General features: G+C 43.1%; 3 protein-coding genes and 1 long non-coding RNA gene across 6 annotated transcripts in view; 1 reads left to right on the top strand and 3 right to left on the bottom strand.

Annotated features, from left to right (window-relative positions):
- rnf175 (ring finger protein 175) overlaps positions 1-2,407 on the top strand; it is a 3,117-nt gene extending 710 nt beyond the window's left edge. Inside the window, exons 1-5 of one of the 2 annotated variants that reach the window (XR_014530371.1) lie at positions 1-498; positions 633-766; positions 909-1,010; positions 1,120-1,341; positions 1,384-2,407. The exon at positions 1-498 is cut by the window's left edge and continues 709 nt beyond it. Coding sequence is in view for 1 of the 2 variants with exons in the window: in XM_083522212.1 (XP_083378338.1) it covers positions 397-498; positions 633-766; positions 909-1,010; positions 1,120-1,240 (459 nt within the window). In the remaining variant the exon portion in view is untranslated. Of the gene's footprint in view, positions 499-632; positions 767-908; positions 1,011-1,119 lie in introns of both variants that reach the window. The other variant, XM_083522212.1, reaches the window with a different exon arrangement.
- Positions 2,408-4,443: 2,036 nt separating this feature from the next.
- Positions 4,444-4,719, bottom strand: LOC310715498. Its single transcript, XR_014530344.1, has 3 exons — positions 4,696-4,719; positions 4,546-4,577; positions 4,444-4,494 (listed from the first exon to the last, which is right to left on the bottom strand). It is a non-coding gene; the product is annotated as an uncharacterized lncRNA (long non-coding RNA).
- Positions 4,720-6,176: 1,457 nt separating this feature from the next.
- Positions 6,177-15,669, bottom strand: trim2b (tripartite motif containing 2b). 2 transcript variants are annotated; one of them, XR_014530342.1, is made up of 13 exons: positions 15,511-15,669; positions 13,848-14,040; positions 13,143-13,313; positions 12,403-12,554; positions 11,502-11,682; positions 10,620-11,382; positions 10,269-10,369; positions 9,911-10,078; positions 8,875-9,043; positions 8,365-8,435; positions 7,934-8,074; positions 7,111-7,813; positions 6,177-7,079 (listed from the first exon to the last, which is right to left on the bottom strand). XR_014530342.1 is itself a non-coding variant. In XM_083521948.1 (12 exons), exons 3-12 carry the CDS (start codon positions 13,242-13,244, stop codon positions 7,661-7,663), a joined length of 2,001 nt encoding a protein of 666 aa, XP_083378074.1. In that variant the 5' UTR covers positions 13,245-13,313; positions 13,848-14,040; positions 15,511-15,669; the 3' UTR covers positions 6,177-7,660. The 2 variants fall into 2 exon arrangements, 1 of the variants encoding a protein (XP_083378074.1); XM_083521948.1 differs by having other exon boundaries at positions 6,177-7,813.
- A 1,736-nt stretch (positions 15,670-17,405) lies between these two features.
- Positions 17,406-17,500, bottom strand: part of eslec (eosinophil lineage-specific marker) — a 1,581-nt gene continuing 1,486 nt past the window's right edge. The window contains exon 6 of the mRNA XM_083522570.1: positions 17,406-17,500. This exon is cut by the window's right edge and continues 160 nt beyond it. The gene's annotated coding sequence lies outside the window, so the exon portion shown is untranslated.

The raw sequence follows: 17,500 nt of genomic DNA, 5'->3' as shown, positions 1-17,500 counted from the left end.
CCCTGAGGGCCCGAAGATCACAAACATCCAATATTGATTTTCCCCCTTGTCCCTAGTGCACAGCGATTTCTCCAAATTCTTAGAAACTTCTGATGATATGATGTTCTGTAAATGAAGATTTTTAACTGTTCTGTAACTTGATGTTGAGGAACATTATTCTGAAGTTTTTCTATAGTTTGTAGATGCAGATTTTCACAGATCGGTGAAGTTCTGCACATCTTTACTTCTGAGAGTCTCTGCCTCTCTGAAATTCACTATTTATACCCCAATGATCTCACTGACCTGCTGTCCATCAACCTCATTAGTTTCTGAATGTTTCTCTGTTTTATTTGAATAAGACGTGAGTGTGCTGAATGTAGAAGGTTTTGATTGGACAGGATCCAGGCGGAGGACTCGATGGATGTGGGCGTGGTCATGCTGTTCTATGGCCTTTATTATGGAGTGATGGGACGTGACTTCGCCGAACTCTGCTCTAAATACATGGCGTCTACCATCGGGGTACTGAGATCTCTTTTTACACTTCTACTACAGGAAACAACATCACCACCACCACCCTGCTCAGTGTGTGTGTGTGTGTGTGTGTGTGTGTGTGTGTGTGTGTGTGTGTGTGTGTGTGTGTGTGGGTGTTATAGTACTATAGTGGAGGAGGAATGCCGTCCCGCAGTCTGAGCCATGATGTGTGTGCTGTGTGTGGACAAAAGACGTTGGTGGATGTGGATGAAGAGGGTGTAATTGAGGACACGTTTCAGCTCTCCTGTAATCACGTGTACGCTACATGACCTTTATCAGAACCTGGTCCTCACCACCAGAGAACTTCCTTATTCATTATTAGATATGTTTTTGCTGTTGAGATGTTCGTGGTGTTGACGTGTTCCTGGTGTTTGTGTTTATGTTGTTGTTGCTGACAGATTTCATGAGTTCTGTATTCGGGGCTGGTGCATTGTGGGTAAGAAGCAGACGTGTCCTTACTGTAATGAGAAAGTGGATCTGAAGAGGATGATGAACAACCCGTATTCTTTACCTTTAATTACTGTGTGTGTGTGTGTGTGTGTGTGTGTGTGTGTGTGTGTGTGTGTGTGTGTGTGTGTGTGTGTGTGAGACCTTGACCCTGGCCTGCAGCTGGGAAAAGACACATGTGCTGTATGGACAGCTGTTGGACTGGCGCCGGTACCAGGTGGCCTGGCAGCCCATCATCATCGCAGTTGTACATGGGATCCATTTTTCCCTGGGTCTGGAGTGATGGAGAACATCTCAGCTTTTTCATACCCTTATATACAGCAGAACACCAACACTGGAGCTCCACATCTGTAAACCACCATCACCAACCTCACCACCATCACCATCACCCACCTTACCACCACCATCACCATCACCACCATCAACCACCTTACCACCATCACCACCACCACCATCACCAACCTCAGCAACCTCACCACCACCATCATCACCACCACCACCACCACCACCAGCATCACTGCCACCACCACCACCACCATCACTGCCACCACCACCACCACCATCACCACAGCCTTACATTGTACCATCATTCTCACATTACAGTGAAAAACACGCGCACATGTACACACACACACACACACACACCCACAAACTCTCTCTCACACTTGTGCACACACACACTCTCTCACACACACAATCACACACTCTCTCACACACAGTTGTTTACCTGGAACCTTCAGTAAAACTTGTAATGATCTCACACACACACACACACACACACACACACACACATACACACACACTCTCTCTCACACTTGTGCACACACACACTCTCTCACACACACAATCACACACTCTCTCACACACAGTTGTTTACCTGGAACCTTCAGTAAAACTTGTAATGATCTCACACACACACACACACACACACATACACACACACTCTCTCTCACACTTGTGCACACACACACTCTCTCACACACACAATCACACACTCTCTCACACACAGTTGTTTAACTGGAACCTTTAGTAAAACTTGTAATGATCTCACACACACACACACACACACATACACACACACTCTCTCTCACACTTGTGCACACACACACTCTCTCACACACACAATCACACACTCTCTCACACACAGTTGTTTACCTGGAACCTTCAGTAAAACTTGTAATGATCTCTCTCACACACACACACACACACACACACACACACACACACACACACACACAGCGGCTGTTGCAGTAGAACTGAATCAGGTCTGGAGTTTGTTCATGAAGTTTGAGGAATGTGACGTTTCTCTCAGATTCCATAAGAGTGTGTGTCAAACGCCTTATTTAATATTTATTTAATTATACAGTATTTGTGTCATAAAAGTGTTTAAACTGTGGTGTGTGTGTGTGTGTGTGTGTGTGTGTGTGTGTGTGTGTGTGTGTGTGTGTGTGTGTGTGTGTGTCCTCAGTGTGGTGGATGCTTGTGTTTTTGTTTTACTGAGAAATCTCCTGTGTGTGTGTGTGTGTGTGTGTGTGTGTGTGTGTGTGTGTGTGTGTGTGTGTGTGTGTGTGTTTGGCTGTACAAATTGTGTTGTGATTATTAGATCATTATTAGATGCACTTTCATTACAGGGTGCAGAGTTCAGTAAAATTCAGTTGCTGTTTTTTTACCACCACGTTACTGCACCACGTTACTGCACCACGTTACTGCACCACGTTACTGCACCACGTTACTGCACCACGTTACTGCACCACTGTTTATATATTAAAAGCTTAAGTCCAGAAAAGTTGTGACATTGTGTAAAATGTAAATATAAAGAAGGTTTGATTTGATTTGATTCACAATAGAAGACAGAAAATATCAATTGTATAAACAAAATCTAAACCATTTTATGGAGAAAATGTCATTTGGCTTTTGATGCTTTATCACGTCTTGTTGCAGGACTGTTTCCCACTGTGTAGCATCAGGTCTTCTGTCTGTATACATCTGAGAAATGAGTAGACCAGTTGCTGAGGTTTTGGGAGAGGAATGTTGTTCCATATGTGTCTGATACAGGATAGTGAAATGTCCAGATTTCAGCAGGTCAGTTCAGCACCTGGACTCAACTACAAAGTCATACTGTTGTAATAGATGCAGTTAATCCTTTAGTCTGAAGGACGTGGTGTCCATGGTTTCTAAAAAGAAATAAATATTTAGATTTGTGTGACCACAGAAGAGTTTTCCACCCTCTTACCCTCTAACCGTAACCCCTAAACTCTAACCCTCTAACCCTCTAACCCTAACCATCTTACCCTTTTAACCCTAAAACCTAAACCCTAACCTAAACCCCAACCCTCTAACCCTAAACCCTAACCATCTTACCCTCTAACCCTATAACCTAAACCCTCACCCTCTAACCCTAACCCCTAAACCCTAACCCTCTTACCCCCTAACCCTAAACCCTAAACCCTAAACCCTAACCCTCTAACCCTAAAACTTTACTCTCTAACCCTAAACCCTAACTCTAACCCCAACCCCTAACCCTCTTACCCTCTAACCCTCTAACCCTAAACCATTACCCTCTAACCCTAAACCCTAACTCTAACCCTAACCCCTAACCCTCTTACCCTAAAACATTACCCTCTAACCCTAAACCCTAACCCTCTAACCCTAACCCTCTAACCCTAACCCTAAACCAATACCCTCTAACCCTAAACCCCAACTCTAACCCTAACCCTCTTACCCTCTAACCCTAAACCCTAACCCTCTAACCCTAAACCATTACCCTCTAACCCTAAACCCTAACTCTAACCCTAACCCCTAACCCTCTTACCCTCTAACCCTAACCCTAAACCAATACCCTCTAACCCTAAACCCCAACTCTAACCCTCTAACCCTAACCCTCTAACCCTAAACCCTAACCCTCTAACCCTAAACCATTACCCTCTAACCCTAAACCCTAACCCCTAACCCTCTTACCCTCTAACCCTAACCCTAAAACATTACCCTCTAACCCTAAACCCTAACTCTAACCCTCTAACCCTAACCCTAACCCTAAACCAATACCCTCTAACTCTAAACCCCAACTCTAACCCTCTAACCCTAACCCTCTTACCCTCTAACCCTAAACCCTAACCCTCTAACCCTAACCCTAAAACATTACCCTCTAACCCTAAACCCTAACTCCAACCCTCTAACCCTAACCCCTAACCCTCTAACCCTAAACCAATACCCTCTAACCCTTAACCCCAACTCTAACCCTCTAACCCTAACCCTCTTACCCTCTAACCCTAAACCCTAACCCTCTAACCCTAACCCTAAACCATTACCCTCTAACCCTAAACCCCAACTCTAACCCTAACCCCTAACCCTCTTACCCTCTAACCCTAAACCCTAACCCTCTAACCCTAAACCATTACCCTCTAACCCTAAACCCCAACTCTAACCCTAACCCCTAACCCTCTTACCCTCTAACCCTAAACCATTAACCCTCTAACCCTAAACCCTAACCCTAAACCATTACCCTCTAACCCTAAACTCTAACCCTAACCCCTAACCCTCTTACCCTCTAACCCTAAACCCTAACCCTCTAACCCTAAACCCTCTAACCCTAACCCTAAACCATTACCCTCTAACCCTAACTCTAAAACATTACCCTCTAACCCTAAACCCTAACTCTAACCCTAACCCCTAACACTAACCCTAACCCTAACTCTAAAACATTACCCTCTAACCCTAAACCCTAACTCTAACCCTAACCCCTAACCCTCTTACCCTCTAACCCTAACCCTAAAACATTACCCTCTAACCCTAAACCCTAACTCTAACCCTAACCCCTAACCCTAAACCCTAACCCTAAACCCTAACCCTCTAAACCTAACCCTAAACCTTAACCCTCTAACCCTAACCCTAAAACATTACCCTTTAACCCTAATCCCTAACTCTAACCCTAAACCCTAACCCTAAACCCTAACCCTCTAAACCTAACCCTAAACCCTAACCCTCTAACCCTAACCCTAAACCATTACCCTCTACCCCTAAACCCTAACTCTAACCCCTAACCCTCTAACCCTAAACCCTAACCCTCTAACCCTAAACCCTAACTCTAACCCTGAACCTTTTTCTTAAAATGGCTTATTTCCTCAGTTTACACATTTGATCTGTTTTTTTGTGTTCTGTTGTAATTAAAAAACAGTTTTATCAGATTTGTAAATTACATTCTGTTTTATTTGCATTTTACACAGAGACCCAACATTTTGGAATTGAGGTGATTTTCTCTTACTCGGTGTGTGTGTGTGTGTGTGTGTGTGTGTGTGTGTGTGTGTGTGTGTGTGTGTGTGTGTGTGTGTGTGTTGTGTAACGTTTACAACACTACTGCACACAAGAGGCAGAAACACTAGTTTTTGATTGGTTATTAATTGTTTTTTTTTTTGTCATTTCTGGAATATTTTTGTGATTGAATTTTATATTCAGTTGTTATTTAAATTATACATACAGATATTTAAATTCTGACTGTTGTTTATAATTAAATTAGGGCTGTCAATCCATTTAAATATTGATTGTCATTAATTACTTGTGATAATCAGAATTTAATCACACATTTTTATCTGTTCTAAATGTACCTTAAAATTAAAATTTTTCAGGTTTTTAATTCTCTAATAAACATGAACATGGAGAAATATTGATGCTTTATGCAAATGTATGTTTATTATTAGTGAAACCAAACTCAACATAAAACATGAAGACTACATTTTCTAGAAATGTTTTAAAGTAATTCTGGTAAATCATTAGGACACCAAACGAAACTTTTTCTGTTTCCACACGGACGGTTTTAATTGCCGGATGTTACATCATGCAGATTTTAGTGTTTGATTTGACACATCAGTAAAACAAATGTTTAATGAATAAAAATTTTGTTCCGTTGGAGTTTTTGGTATATCTGAGTAAAGAAGCTGTGGTGAATAAATGTGTGCTGCGTTCAAGGTTTTCATTTTGCCTCCTTTATATTTATTTATTTATATTTTTAATACAAATGGTCATACAGAAATGTGTGCTGCGTTCAATCGCTTTTTAATAAAATGAGTGCCCTTAAAATTAATTTGCGTTACGGCGTTTTTAATGTGTTCATTTCACAGCCCCAGTTATATTAAATACCAAATCTTCTTCCTTTAAAAGGTAATATGTTTATCATTTATCATCTCTGACACACACACACACACACACACACACACACAGAGAGCTGTCTGCATGAATAATTTAATGGTGTTCAGGATGATGATGTCATGACATCACGACTCCAACATCAGAAACTGTAAACACACGAATCCTCAGGGACGCGATTACGAGCGAATTCTTTTGAAGATTTCTGATAAAAATAACATTTAAAAGCTTTTTTTAATCGATTTTTTGTACAGAACATAAACATTCAATTTTCCCCATTCAGAACATTCCTACAGTCGTTATATTTCAGTACAAGTACATCTCTACAACATTCAAACAGTCAGAAGAGAACGTGAGGATCTTCACGTGAACGTGATGATGGGAAGCTCCAGGTGGAAACCAGGCTGATGGTGAGAAGATGGCATATGGAATAAGAGTGTATATAATATACATGGTGAGTATATATAGCAGAAGGTGTTGCAAGGTGAGAGCACTCGACCCCTGAAGCTTTATTACGCCACCTACTGGTCAAAGAGGACACTTACACACATCCTGCAACAAATTAGAAAAGTCACTACTTCCAGTCTTTTCTTCGAAACGTTAATTGTGATAAATACATAAATATATTATTTTTTCCCTGTTTAAATATTTAAATAAAAATAGAGGCCTGGTATTTGCTAGTAAAGTCCTAGAAGAAGGCGAGTCGAGCATGTGTTCATGAGGATCTACAGTTTGAGCTCCTACACGTCCACAGACTGTTAACAACGATGACGTGCTCCAAATGTTGTAATAGTTTAGATTTGAATTATAAGTGCAGTGGAATTGCTGAGACATGATGACCAGGAATACTTTATTTTACGTGCAGCAGGAGTTAACGCGTGATGTTCTTGAAGAACGATGATCACATGCACAGGGCAGAACTCGGATATAACCGAGAAAGTGCAGAGAGAAAAGGACTTTTCAGCTTCGATTCCCAACACATGCTCATTGTAAAACCTCGTACAACAACAAGACGCCAAATATCCGTCTCCAAAACCCAGAAAAGCTGTGGTCACGTTATACCTCCTGAGAGTGTGTTTACCTGTGCAGCACACACACACACACACACACACACACACACACACACACACACACACACACACACACACACACACACACACACACACAGGCAAAATGTTCTCTTCATTTAAACACCTGGTGTACGTATCTGATTCCTGGTGAATGATTGACAGTCGAAATGACTTTAAAATTCAGTATTTTTACACTTTGGTGAGAGACGACGATGTTTTTTAAAGGGTCAAACATTGAGGTCACTGAACCTACACTCATTTACAGGTAAGAAATAAAATCCACCATGAGAACAAGGTGAAGGGATTCCTGCAGCTAACCTGCAGAACCTGGAAGTTAAATGTGACCACACCTTCACTGGATGAGCCTCAGATCTCCCAAACATTCACCTGACATTAATTATGCATCGAGTCGTTCAGCAGAAGCAGTTAGCAGGAGGAGGGAAAGTGTGATGGATCTGCAGCAGGACAGCAGGTGATAATTGTGAGGTTGAGAATCACTGCAGGTAACGGTACACCTTAAAACAGTGATTCCCAGAGTCAGCCACCACCACGTGGCCGTCGGAGGTCAGGGCGAGACCCTGCGGCCCGTACAGAGGATCCGCCGCCGTGTTGATGTAGGACAGGAACGAACCGCTTCCATCGAACACCTGCCACAACACAGGAGACCAGTCCACACCATATCACGTTTCTACTCACAGATGAAAACACACCTGTAGCAGGTACTTATTATATTTCCTGGCTTGCCCCTGATTCCGCGAGTGTAATACCTGAATGCGACTGTTCCCCCAGTCAGCTACGATGATGTTCCCGTTAACGTCCACTGCCACACCTGTAGGAGCGTTGAACTGACCGTTACCTTCACCATTCGAGCCGAATTTAAGCAGGAACTCGCCTTCAGCACTGAACACCTGAAAATAAGAGCAGAGAAGATCTAGTATAGTGAAGGAGAAATAAAATCCTGGATGATCTCAGAGAGCTGCAGAACTCAGTAAAGGATTCTGAGAGCAGGGTTCATTCAGATCCCAAGATCTTAAGATCTTAAGAAAGATAGAGAGAGCGATGAGGAGGAACTACAGCAGAAACTCGCTTTACCAACCTTCCACATGAATCATAGCGAGAACATTGAGGAGGTCACTCACTCACACCACTCTGCTGCTGATGTTCTCATTACAGCACAGTTTCAGGGCAGAAATCTTACCTTGACTGAATGATTATGAAAGTCAGTGACGATTATTTCATTATTATTGTTGACTGCAGCGAAATGTGGCCCTGGAAACACACAGAGTGTAAAATCAGATGCAGAATTATTGGCACCCTATCTGACTTGGTGTATTAGTGTGTGCATGATGATGGACTGGCATCACACTGAGGCAGAGTGTAGTCCAACATCACAGTGTTCCTGAGATCCAGCACCCAGATCAAGATAAAGCTCTTACTGAAGATGGTTGTATGAGGTACAGATCTTTACCAAAGGTGCCAATACTTCTGGAGTTTACTCACAAATCTATTCATTTTATTTAAGTTTTTTATCATGAACTTTACTGTCATAAAGTGACTTTATAGAAAGACAACATGATGGAGAAACTTTAGAAGAAGCAGACAGAAGGGAAACTCCTCCTACTCCTGGTCTGATGGTGAGATATGAAGTTAAGATCTTTGATCATGCTCTTCCTCTCTGTGGAAAACAGAGTGATGTGGATTTTCTTACCTGCAAACTGTTTGTCACCGTTTCCTCTGCTGCCGAACTTGGTTACGAGTTTCCCACTTGGCTGGAAGATGAACACCATGCAGGCCTTGTTGTCCACAACGATAACGTGACCATTCTGATCCACAGACACACCCTTCGGACCCATCAGCCTACCAGCGCCCAGCTTAGCCTACAGAGCAGAAAGATCCAGCAACAGATATCAGCAGAGTCTCCTTAACTTTTTTTCCATCTTTAGATCGAATTCAACAAAACAGAAGTGATGTGCAGTAAGATCTCTCCCATGATGCACCATCACTGATCTCTGCACAGACCATGCTGCGCTCACACTATCATCCAGAAGATTGCTCCAACAGATCCGAGCACATCACGTCCACCAGTCTACAGAATCTCCTCATGATCCAGACTTTAGTTACCTCCTGCTTCTTACAGACTTCAGAACTCCACACAACTGCTCACAAAGGCCGTGTCCACACTGCTACGTTTCTATTTGAAAGTGCATATTTTTCTCTTGTTCATGTTTTAGCGCCACAGTGTGGACTGTGTGTGAAAGCGCAGGCTTTCGGAAACAATGCAGGTTTAGTTGTTGCCGCAACATTACAAAGAGCTGGAAAGAAAATAAACAGAAAGTGGAAATGACGCGGGTCTTACGTTTTGCACATGTTCAGTTCAGGGACATAAACGTTTTCAGACCTTTCAGTGTGGATGAGCAACTTTTTGGAAACGATTGGAAACAAAAGTGTTTTTTTAGTAAAAAGTAGCTCGTTTTTTTAGATGAAAACACTGTTATTAAATTTATCTGGATTTGTGTAGACGTAGATCATGTGTGCTCCACCATCGTAACCTCATTCCAGATGTACACACCTGAACTTCACTCCTTCAGTCTGTTAGATGTAAGCATGTACTGAAGTGCCCTATCTGAGTTAAATCAGGTGTGTCAGGAGGTTCAGGAGGACAGGAGGTTCTCCTTGACCAGCACAAGAACCTGTTTCTTACATTGAACTGTTGTTGCAGTGCAGTGGTAGATAAGAGCACTCACCTTGTATTTGCCATCACTGGAGAAGATGCTAACCCACTTGTTATCATAGTCAGCAATGATAATGTCACCATTGGGATGCACAGCGACTCCAGTGGGTCTCTGCAGCTGCCCTGGAGAACGACCACGAACTCCAAACCGGCTCAGAAACTCTCCCTCATTGGAGAAGATCTGGACAATCAAACAGACAATAAATACATCAAGCGTTTCTTTTATCTGAAACTTTAGTGTAATTTGCCCCTAAGCAGTTCAGTAGCTCCAGCCTTGGGCACATGAGCAGTACGGCTACATGCTCACACTTTGCCAGAAATTTCCAAATATCAAAGCCCAACCTTGTGAGATGATGAAAGTAAGGAATCACCTGAACACACTGATTATTACTGTCTGCAATCAGGATACTTTCTGCTGAGGCAGCGACACCCTGGAGATTTGTGAATTCCCCTTTATTTCTTCCTTTTGTTCCTGTGAAATAAATCATTGTATGAATAAATGAATGATTATTTATTATTTATTCTTATTCTCCAGATCCCTTCATCCCTGAGAAGAGATTCTGGAGTTGTTGAAGCCACAGGTATATAAGCGAGTGTGACTCATGTGACATTAATGTAATGATTGAAAAATAAAACCCTGTTGCAATAGAAACTGTGATTAGTAGTGTTTCCTGAGGACTGCAGCATCAACAGGGTCTAAATCTGGGAATCGTTCTGCTCACCGATTCTGAAGATAAGATCGTCTTCGATGGCATTTACTTTTTTCTTGGGTGTGCTGAACAAGCTCCCCCCTCTTCGCACCCCTTTTTGTCGACTCCTGCTCCCCGGGGACTTGGCGCTCCGTCTCCTCGCACCGCCCTCACTGGAGCCCGTGGAGGCAGCGTTGGCTCCGGACGTGGTAGTGGGAGAATCGTCTGGAGAATTGGTGACCTTCAGCTGAAAGGGGCTTCCCTTGATGTGTTGATCGTAGAGTCTCAGTGCCAGACTAAAGTCGCCCTCCTTGTGCAATGTGTAAAGGAACTCATAGGTGCCGTTCTTATGGTCCAAAACCTCCCCATCCATGACACTGCCATCGGGAGTGAAGACTTCTCCCGAGATGGCCGCATTGCCTGACTTACACAAGCCTCCTGACTTGTCTCTGGTGGTTATGATGATGGACGTTGGCTGACCTACAATGCATTGCTCCAGACCATCTCCCGAAGCCTCAGTCTGGCTGGCCACGGCGTTGGTGGTGATAATGGCACCCAAGTTGTGGATGGATTTGCGAAGACCCTCTACTTCCATCATGAGCTCCAACTGATCGTTCTCTTCAGGTTGGAGGGGGAGGCCCTGGCTGGACAGCTCACTCAATCGCTCTCCAAAGTCTTTATGAGTCTGCAGAACAACAGCCACACTTGCCCCATCCAACGCTTCTCCCATCTGACTGCAGCTGTTGCTGATTTCAGCCTCCTCTTTCAGCAGGGTGTCTAACTGATTCTGAAGAACCTAAAACACAAACAAATTAATCAACATCAATTCTATCATTTACCCATAAAGGTCCTCTGATTGGACAAACTTTAGTAATCACAGCAGAATGTGTTTCTGAAAGAATGAACATCTCACACCTTCTGCTTTAATCCATAGGTGACCTCTAACTCCATGAGCAGAACACTCTTACGTGTGTCCAGGGTCTTGTGCAACTCACTGAAGGAGGAATGAATGTTTTCCTCAATAGAGTTCTTCAGAGTGCCTAGCTGATGCAGGATGTCCTTCAGTGACTGTAAAGCTTCTCTGATCTGAGGAAGCCTGGGAGATAATCAACCAATCAAAGACAATCAAACAACTCCCACTATCCATACAGTAGAGAACGTCAGATGTCACTGGCATATAGTTTGGATGAAGTATTTGTGTGAAATGTTAGAAACTGTGTGTGAACAGGAAACTCCTTTCATCTACATCAGCATTCAAAATCTGAAAATGAAAATCTGATCCAATAATATTTGGTTGATCATGGACTCCTCTTCACAACAACTTGAACACTATGTTCAGCCAAAACCCAACATTGCTTCTCACTATGTGACCACCATCATCACCATCACCGTGAAGCATAGAGGTGGCAACATCACGATGTGAGGACGCAATGGTAAGTTAATGTCTACAGCAAGATGGATAGAACTTCAAAATCTGTTCCAGTCAGAGACCTTAGACCGGTGGACAGAGCTTCATCTTCAAAAATCTATATTTGCCAAAGTCACATGAAGCGCTTCAACACCAAAATGTGTTGGAATGGACTGATCAAAACCCAGGCCTTTATCTGACCACAATCTATGACAAGAGTGAATCTACTAAAACACCAAAAGTATGTGCCCCCCTGACCATCACACACACCATGAGTTTCTACTCCAAATTGTGTATAGAACATTTCTGTAAGCTGTAACATCACGATTGTTTTTCTGAAGTTCAGAGTGGAAGAACCTGAGTGTCCTGCACAGTAAGAAAACCCTTGTGTAGGATCTGGAGTTGTACCTGTTCTGAGCTGCATTCACACTTTCGTGTAATGCTGTTCGCTGCTGATCCACAATTTTTTCCAGTGAATCTGTCCGATGGGCTGCATGTTCTTCAACAATACACTCCTCACACACTGCACTCTCACAGGCCAAGCAATAAACTGCTACCACCTGAAATACAGATTAAAATAGGGAAATTATATCAATAACGTTTACAGACGTGTGTGTGTGTGTGTGTGTGTGTGTGTGTGTGTGTGTGTGTGTGTGTGTGTGTGTGTGTGTGTGTGTGAGAATCTGTTTGGGGACACACTGATGTTCTTAGTGAATGGAGACCACAGTTGAGTCCTGGGTACATGCTGTCTGAGCTCTAAATCTAGGGCAGAAATATTGGAGTCACAGGAGACATTAGACATCATAACCGATTCGTTGATTTTGAACGAGTCTTTAACGTGACTCAGAAGAACGAGTCGTCTTAAAGAGTGATTCGTTTATTTTCAACTGGACTGCACGAGCAAAGCATCCCAAAATCTCCCGTAGGTTCTGTACAGGAAACTGATTTCAGTAGTTCATCTCTCGACTCTCCACGTGAATCTTTTAGCACGTGACTCCCACAGACACGATGTAGTTTTATATAAAAATAAATATGAATGGAACTGAAGGTGAAGGTGGTGTATGTAGACGTGTTAAGTATCTGATTATTAATGATGTAATGTAACTTTTATTTCTGATTATAGTAAAGAAATTAAATAAATTCCCTACTTTTCCTTTATGTTGAGTGCAAACTGTTTCTTTGCCAGGAAAAGCCTCCAGAACGGTACATTCCTCACTGCTGCTGTCCGGAGAACCTTGCTGTGCCTCCATGTGGTTTGGAGGGAGAACGAGTGCAGACGATCACGCAGACGAGTGCAGATTAGTGCAGACGAGCACAGACTGAGGACAGAACCATGCAGCAGTGAAGATAAATGATGTGAAAAAAAGTCATCAGTATTTCAGCTGAAGAACATAAGAGACCAAACATCTGAGTTTATTTCTTCTCAAAACTGTACAGAAATAAAAAACTCTGTGAGTGATGAATCAGGAAACCCTTCAGACGAGCAAAAAAAAGTCACAAACAGCCAAAACCACAATCACAGGGTATCAGAGAGTGTGACTGGTTGTGATTATTGAGTGGGCGGAGCATATGATCTCTCTCCTGTCAATCACAGTGACACTAGCCAATCACGTGCTTCTGTAAGTTCATGTAGAAGAGGGTAGATAGTGCTTTCCTCTTTGTGCGTTAGCATCAGATCAAAAAGAGTGTCTATGTGATGTGCATCACGTTTCACAGGAAGTTAGCCTGTTAGCCTTCTGTTAGCCTGTTAGCACGGTGGCTAGCCACTGTATGATGGGAATCTGAGCCTGACCAAGAACAACAAACAAACAACACAACAACTGCAGGCAATGTAAGTCTGAGATGTTACTTACCGTTATTTTGAACTCCTGTGTGTGTGTGTGTGTGTGTGTGTGTGTGTGTGTGTGTGTGTGTGTGTGTGTGTGTGTGTGTGTGTGTGTGTGTGTGTGTGTTTTACTCTAATGTGGCCTGTACAGTTTATCTGATCCACTGAAGACACAGACTTTTGTAGGCCAAATATAATCTCCCTTCATTTTACACTCGGCCCTGTGGAGGAAACACACACACACACACACACACACACACACACACACACACACACACACACAGACACACACACAGATATATAAACTCTATTGCACTGATTACATCATTTTAAGGATAAACCCATTAGATTATGAATGAAAAATCTGTGATTACAAGTAATAAAATAATTAAACAGAAGAACCAACAAGCTACAAAAACCCACACATTCTAATCTTCAGGTCCTATAGAGCTCCAGAGTTCCTGGTGTGAAGTTCATGAGAAGTCAGAGCAGCTGGAGGAATGTTCTGACTGGAACTCATTGGAGTTTAGTGTTCGTGTGTGTGGACCAGATTTCCTGCTGGTGATGCAGTTATTTCTTAGAAGAAAGAAGATATTGCTACTAAATGAAGTATATTGAAAATATTTTTCTATCTTAGTTCATGTTTCCATGAGGTTCCCAGAGTAGATGTTAAGATCATGTGGTAGCTCAGCAACTTCATCTCTCAGCATCTGTGTTTAGGTGGAACCTAATCCCAGCTTTCTTCTCCTCATCCTGATGCTTCTAATATGCCTTTCTGTGCATTATGTGTGTAAAGTGTGGTGTATACTTCTTTAGTCAGCTCTAGTCCTCTTCTTCTCACCGATAATGTGTTTCCACCTGGACATCACCATGTCACACCTTGTTTCAACAACAAGCAGAAGATCTCATCAGTTTCCTCTCCTGTCCACAAAGAACAGGAATCTGGGCACCACTGCGGTGTGAAGGTGCTTCAGCTGATCAAAGCTTCTGAGATAATGAACTGATACTGATACTTTTTTTACTGAACACGTTTCTTATAGGTTTCTGAGAATGTGGAGTGGAGATATCAGTGATGATGATGATGATGATAATGAGGATGGTGATGTTGATGATGATGAATCACTCAGGGCTAAGGAAGGATCTGCACTTGGCATAAGCAGATGGAGCATTAGCATTGTAGCTACATGCTAGTCAGAGTAGCATAAAGAAAGTCCAGTAGCGTCACTGCTGAGAGTCTGAGATCCATCACACAGCTGGAGATGATCAGTGAAGATGCTCAGATTGATCAAGATTCTATACAGCTGTGGGTTTATTCAGGGAGTGTGAGATACCAACATGCATCATATCTGTGTTCCTGCAGAAAGCAGAATGTGTGAATCAGCTGCAGGAAAACCAGGTTTTAACGAGTATTACATCCCTGCAGGACGTGTGCACATGGGAGTCTCTATCTGCATCTCCTCCTCCTACACCTGCTTCATCTTCTCTCAACCATCTCCACCATCTCCTTCCATCTTCACCTACTTCAGTTCCTCTCCTCCATCTCCTCCCTGATCATCACTCGTTCCTGTTTCTTGCTTCCAGGGCAACATGGTAGCACAGATGCTGCTGCTTGCACAATACAGACTCCCTCTATCCCTCACTCGTGTGTGAAAGAGAGAAAGAGCGAGAGAGATGGAATGAGAGATCCTTACCTTTTCTCCATAGCTGTTTTAGATCACAGATGTACAGTAGATGATGTCGAGTGCTGCCGCTTTATCCCTCACACACACTCCCATTTCACTCATAGTCAGGGTGGAGGCCTGTTTTCCTCCCTCCCTCTCTCTCTCACACTCTCTCTCTCTCTCTCTCTCTCTCTCCTCCCTCCCTCTCCCCCCCTCTCTCTCTCTCTCTATCTCTCTTCCCCTCCCCTCTCTCCCTTTCCCTATCTCTCTCTCTCTCTCTCTCTCCTCCCTCCTCCACCTCTCCCTCGTATGCACTACAGTGACACAGGCAGATCACACTCTCAGAGACACCACCAGGCTGGCAGTGGGAGGAGCTTGTCTCCAGGATACAACTCAGCACCCAATCACAGCGCAGAGATTCCAGACATTGGTTGTGCTGTGTGTGTGTGTGTGTGTGTGTGTGTGTGTGTGTGTGTGTGTGTGTGTGTGTGTGTGTGTGTGTGTGTGTGTGTGTTCTCTCTGTCTAGCTTGGGCTTTTCTACTGCTGCCTGTCGCTTGTCTCTCTCTCTCACACACACACACACACACACACACACACACACACACACACACACACACACACACACACACACACACACCACACAACCACAAGAGCTGAGCAGTGAGTCTCAGAACCTCGTGCTGAGCTCGTAGAGTACTGAGACATTATCACATGGTCTCCCTGATTTCAGTCATGAACATTAGAGAATGATAAAGCAGGTGTAGATGCCCTCACACAGAGGCACCAGGGCAGATGTTCAGTACAGACTGTGATGTGTCTTTTCCTGTGAGGGTCAGAGACGTCACCACCACAGGACAATACACAAAGCACACACTCACTGCAACATGTCATGATACAGACCAGAACCGGGTCAGTTCTTCTGATAGATACTGGAAGAGAACATTTCCACTTTAATTCCTAATTTAACTCCTGATTTTTCTCCTGATTTTGTTCTAGATCTATCTCCTGGTTAATTATTTACACTCACAACTGTGACTTTGTAAATTAGTGTAAAAATGGACTTTTAATAAAAGTGTGTAAAACATAAACAGAGGATCAGTTACACGAACTACTTCCTGAACTTGCTCTGCTCCGTGGCTCCACACCTCCCTGAGCTGGAGTCTGGAGAGAAACTCATTCAGAAGCAGTTATAAATACACTCTCATATACAGGTCCCCTGGTGGTCTAGTGGTTAGGATGCGGCCCGGGTTCTATCCCCGGTCAGGGAACCAACCCCTGCCACTCTTAGTGCCGGTCCCAAGCCCGGATAAATGGGGAGGGTTGGGTTAGGAAGGACATCCAGCGTAAAACATGTGCCAAATTCAACATGCAGATGATCCGCTGTGGCGCGGATACAGGTTAATTACGATGTAATATAAACCTGCAGCCACAAGATGGCAGAACTTCCTAAGAGAGATTTTCCTTAGATTTCCCGAGCACTGATCTGTGGTACAGCTGCTGTAGAGAACATGTACAATACCATTTATTACTCTCAGACTGATGTTTTTCACACCGTCATGTGATTACAGATAATAAACATTTCATTGACACAAGTAAAGAGTTTCACTGATGTCATGCTCATGATTTCACCTACAGCTTTTCCTCTTGGCCTGTTTACTCCCTGTACACATTTCCTGTACACTCCCTGTGCACTCCCTGATCACTCCCTGATCACCCCCTGTACACCCCCTGTGCACTCACTGTTCACTCCTTGATCACTCCCCTCTCTCCTTAAAACACTTTAATTAAATGTGCAGAATATGGGATTTTACACTTGGGAGCATTTCTGCAACAATTTAGCTGTAGTGGTCCTCATCCAAGACGAGTTCTTCTTCATCATCATCATCATCATCATCATCATCATCATCATCAACCAATACATGCATCAAGCTTCATCATTCATCTTTATTTTCATATTATAATACATTGCTTTAATATTGTAAAGTCAATGTCTTTGACAGAAAATAAGAAAAATAATAA

The sequence above is a fragment of the Silurus aristotelis genome (assembly GCF_946808225.1).
Source record: "Silurus aristotelis genome assembly, chromosome: 20".
Taxonomy (NCBI): domain Eukaryota; kingdom Metazoa; phylum Chordata; class Actinopteri; order Siluriformes; family Siluridae; genus Silurus; species Silurus aristotelis.
The sequence above is the reverse complement of the archived record's forward strand: the minus strand, read 5'-3'. Positions and strand labels throughout refer to the sequence as shown.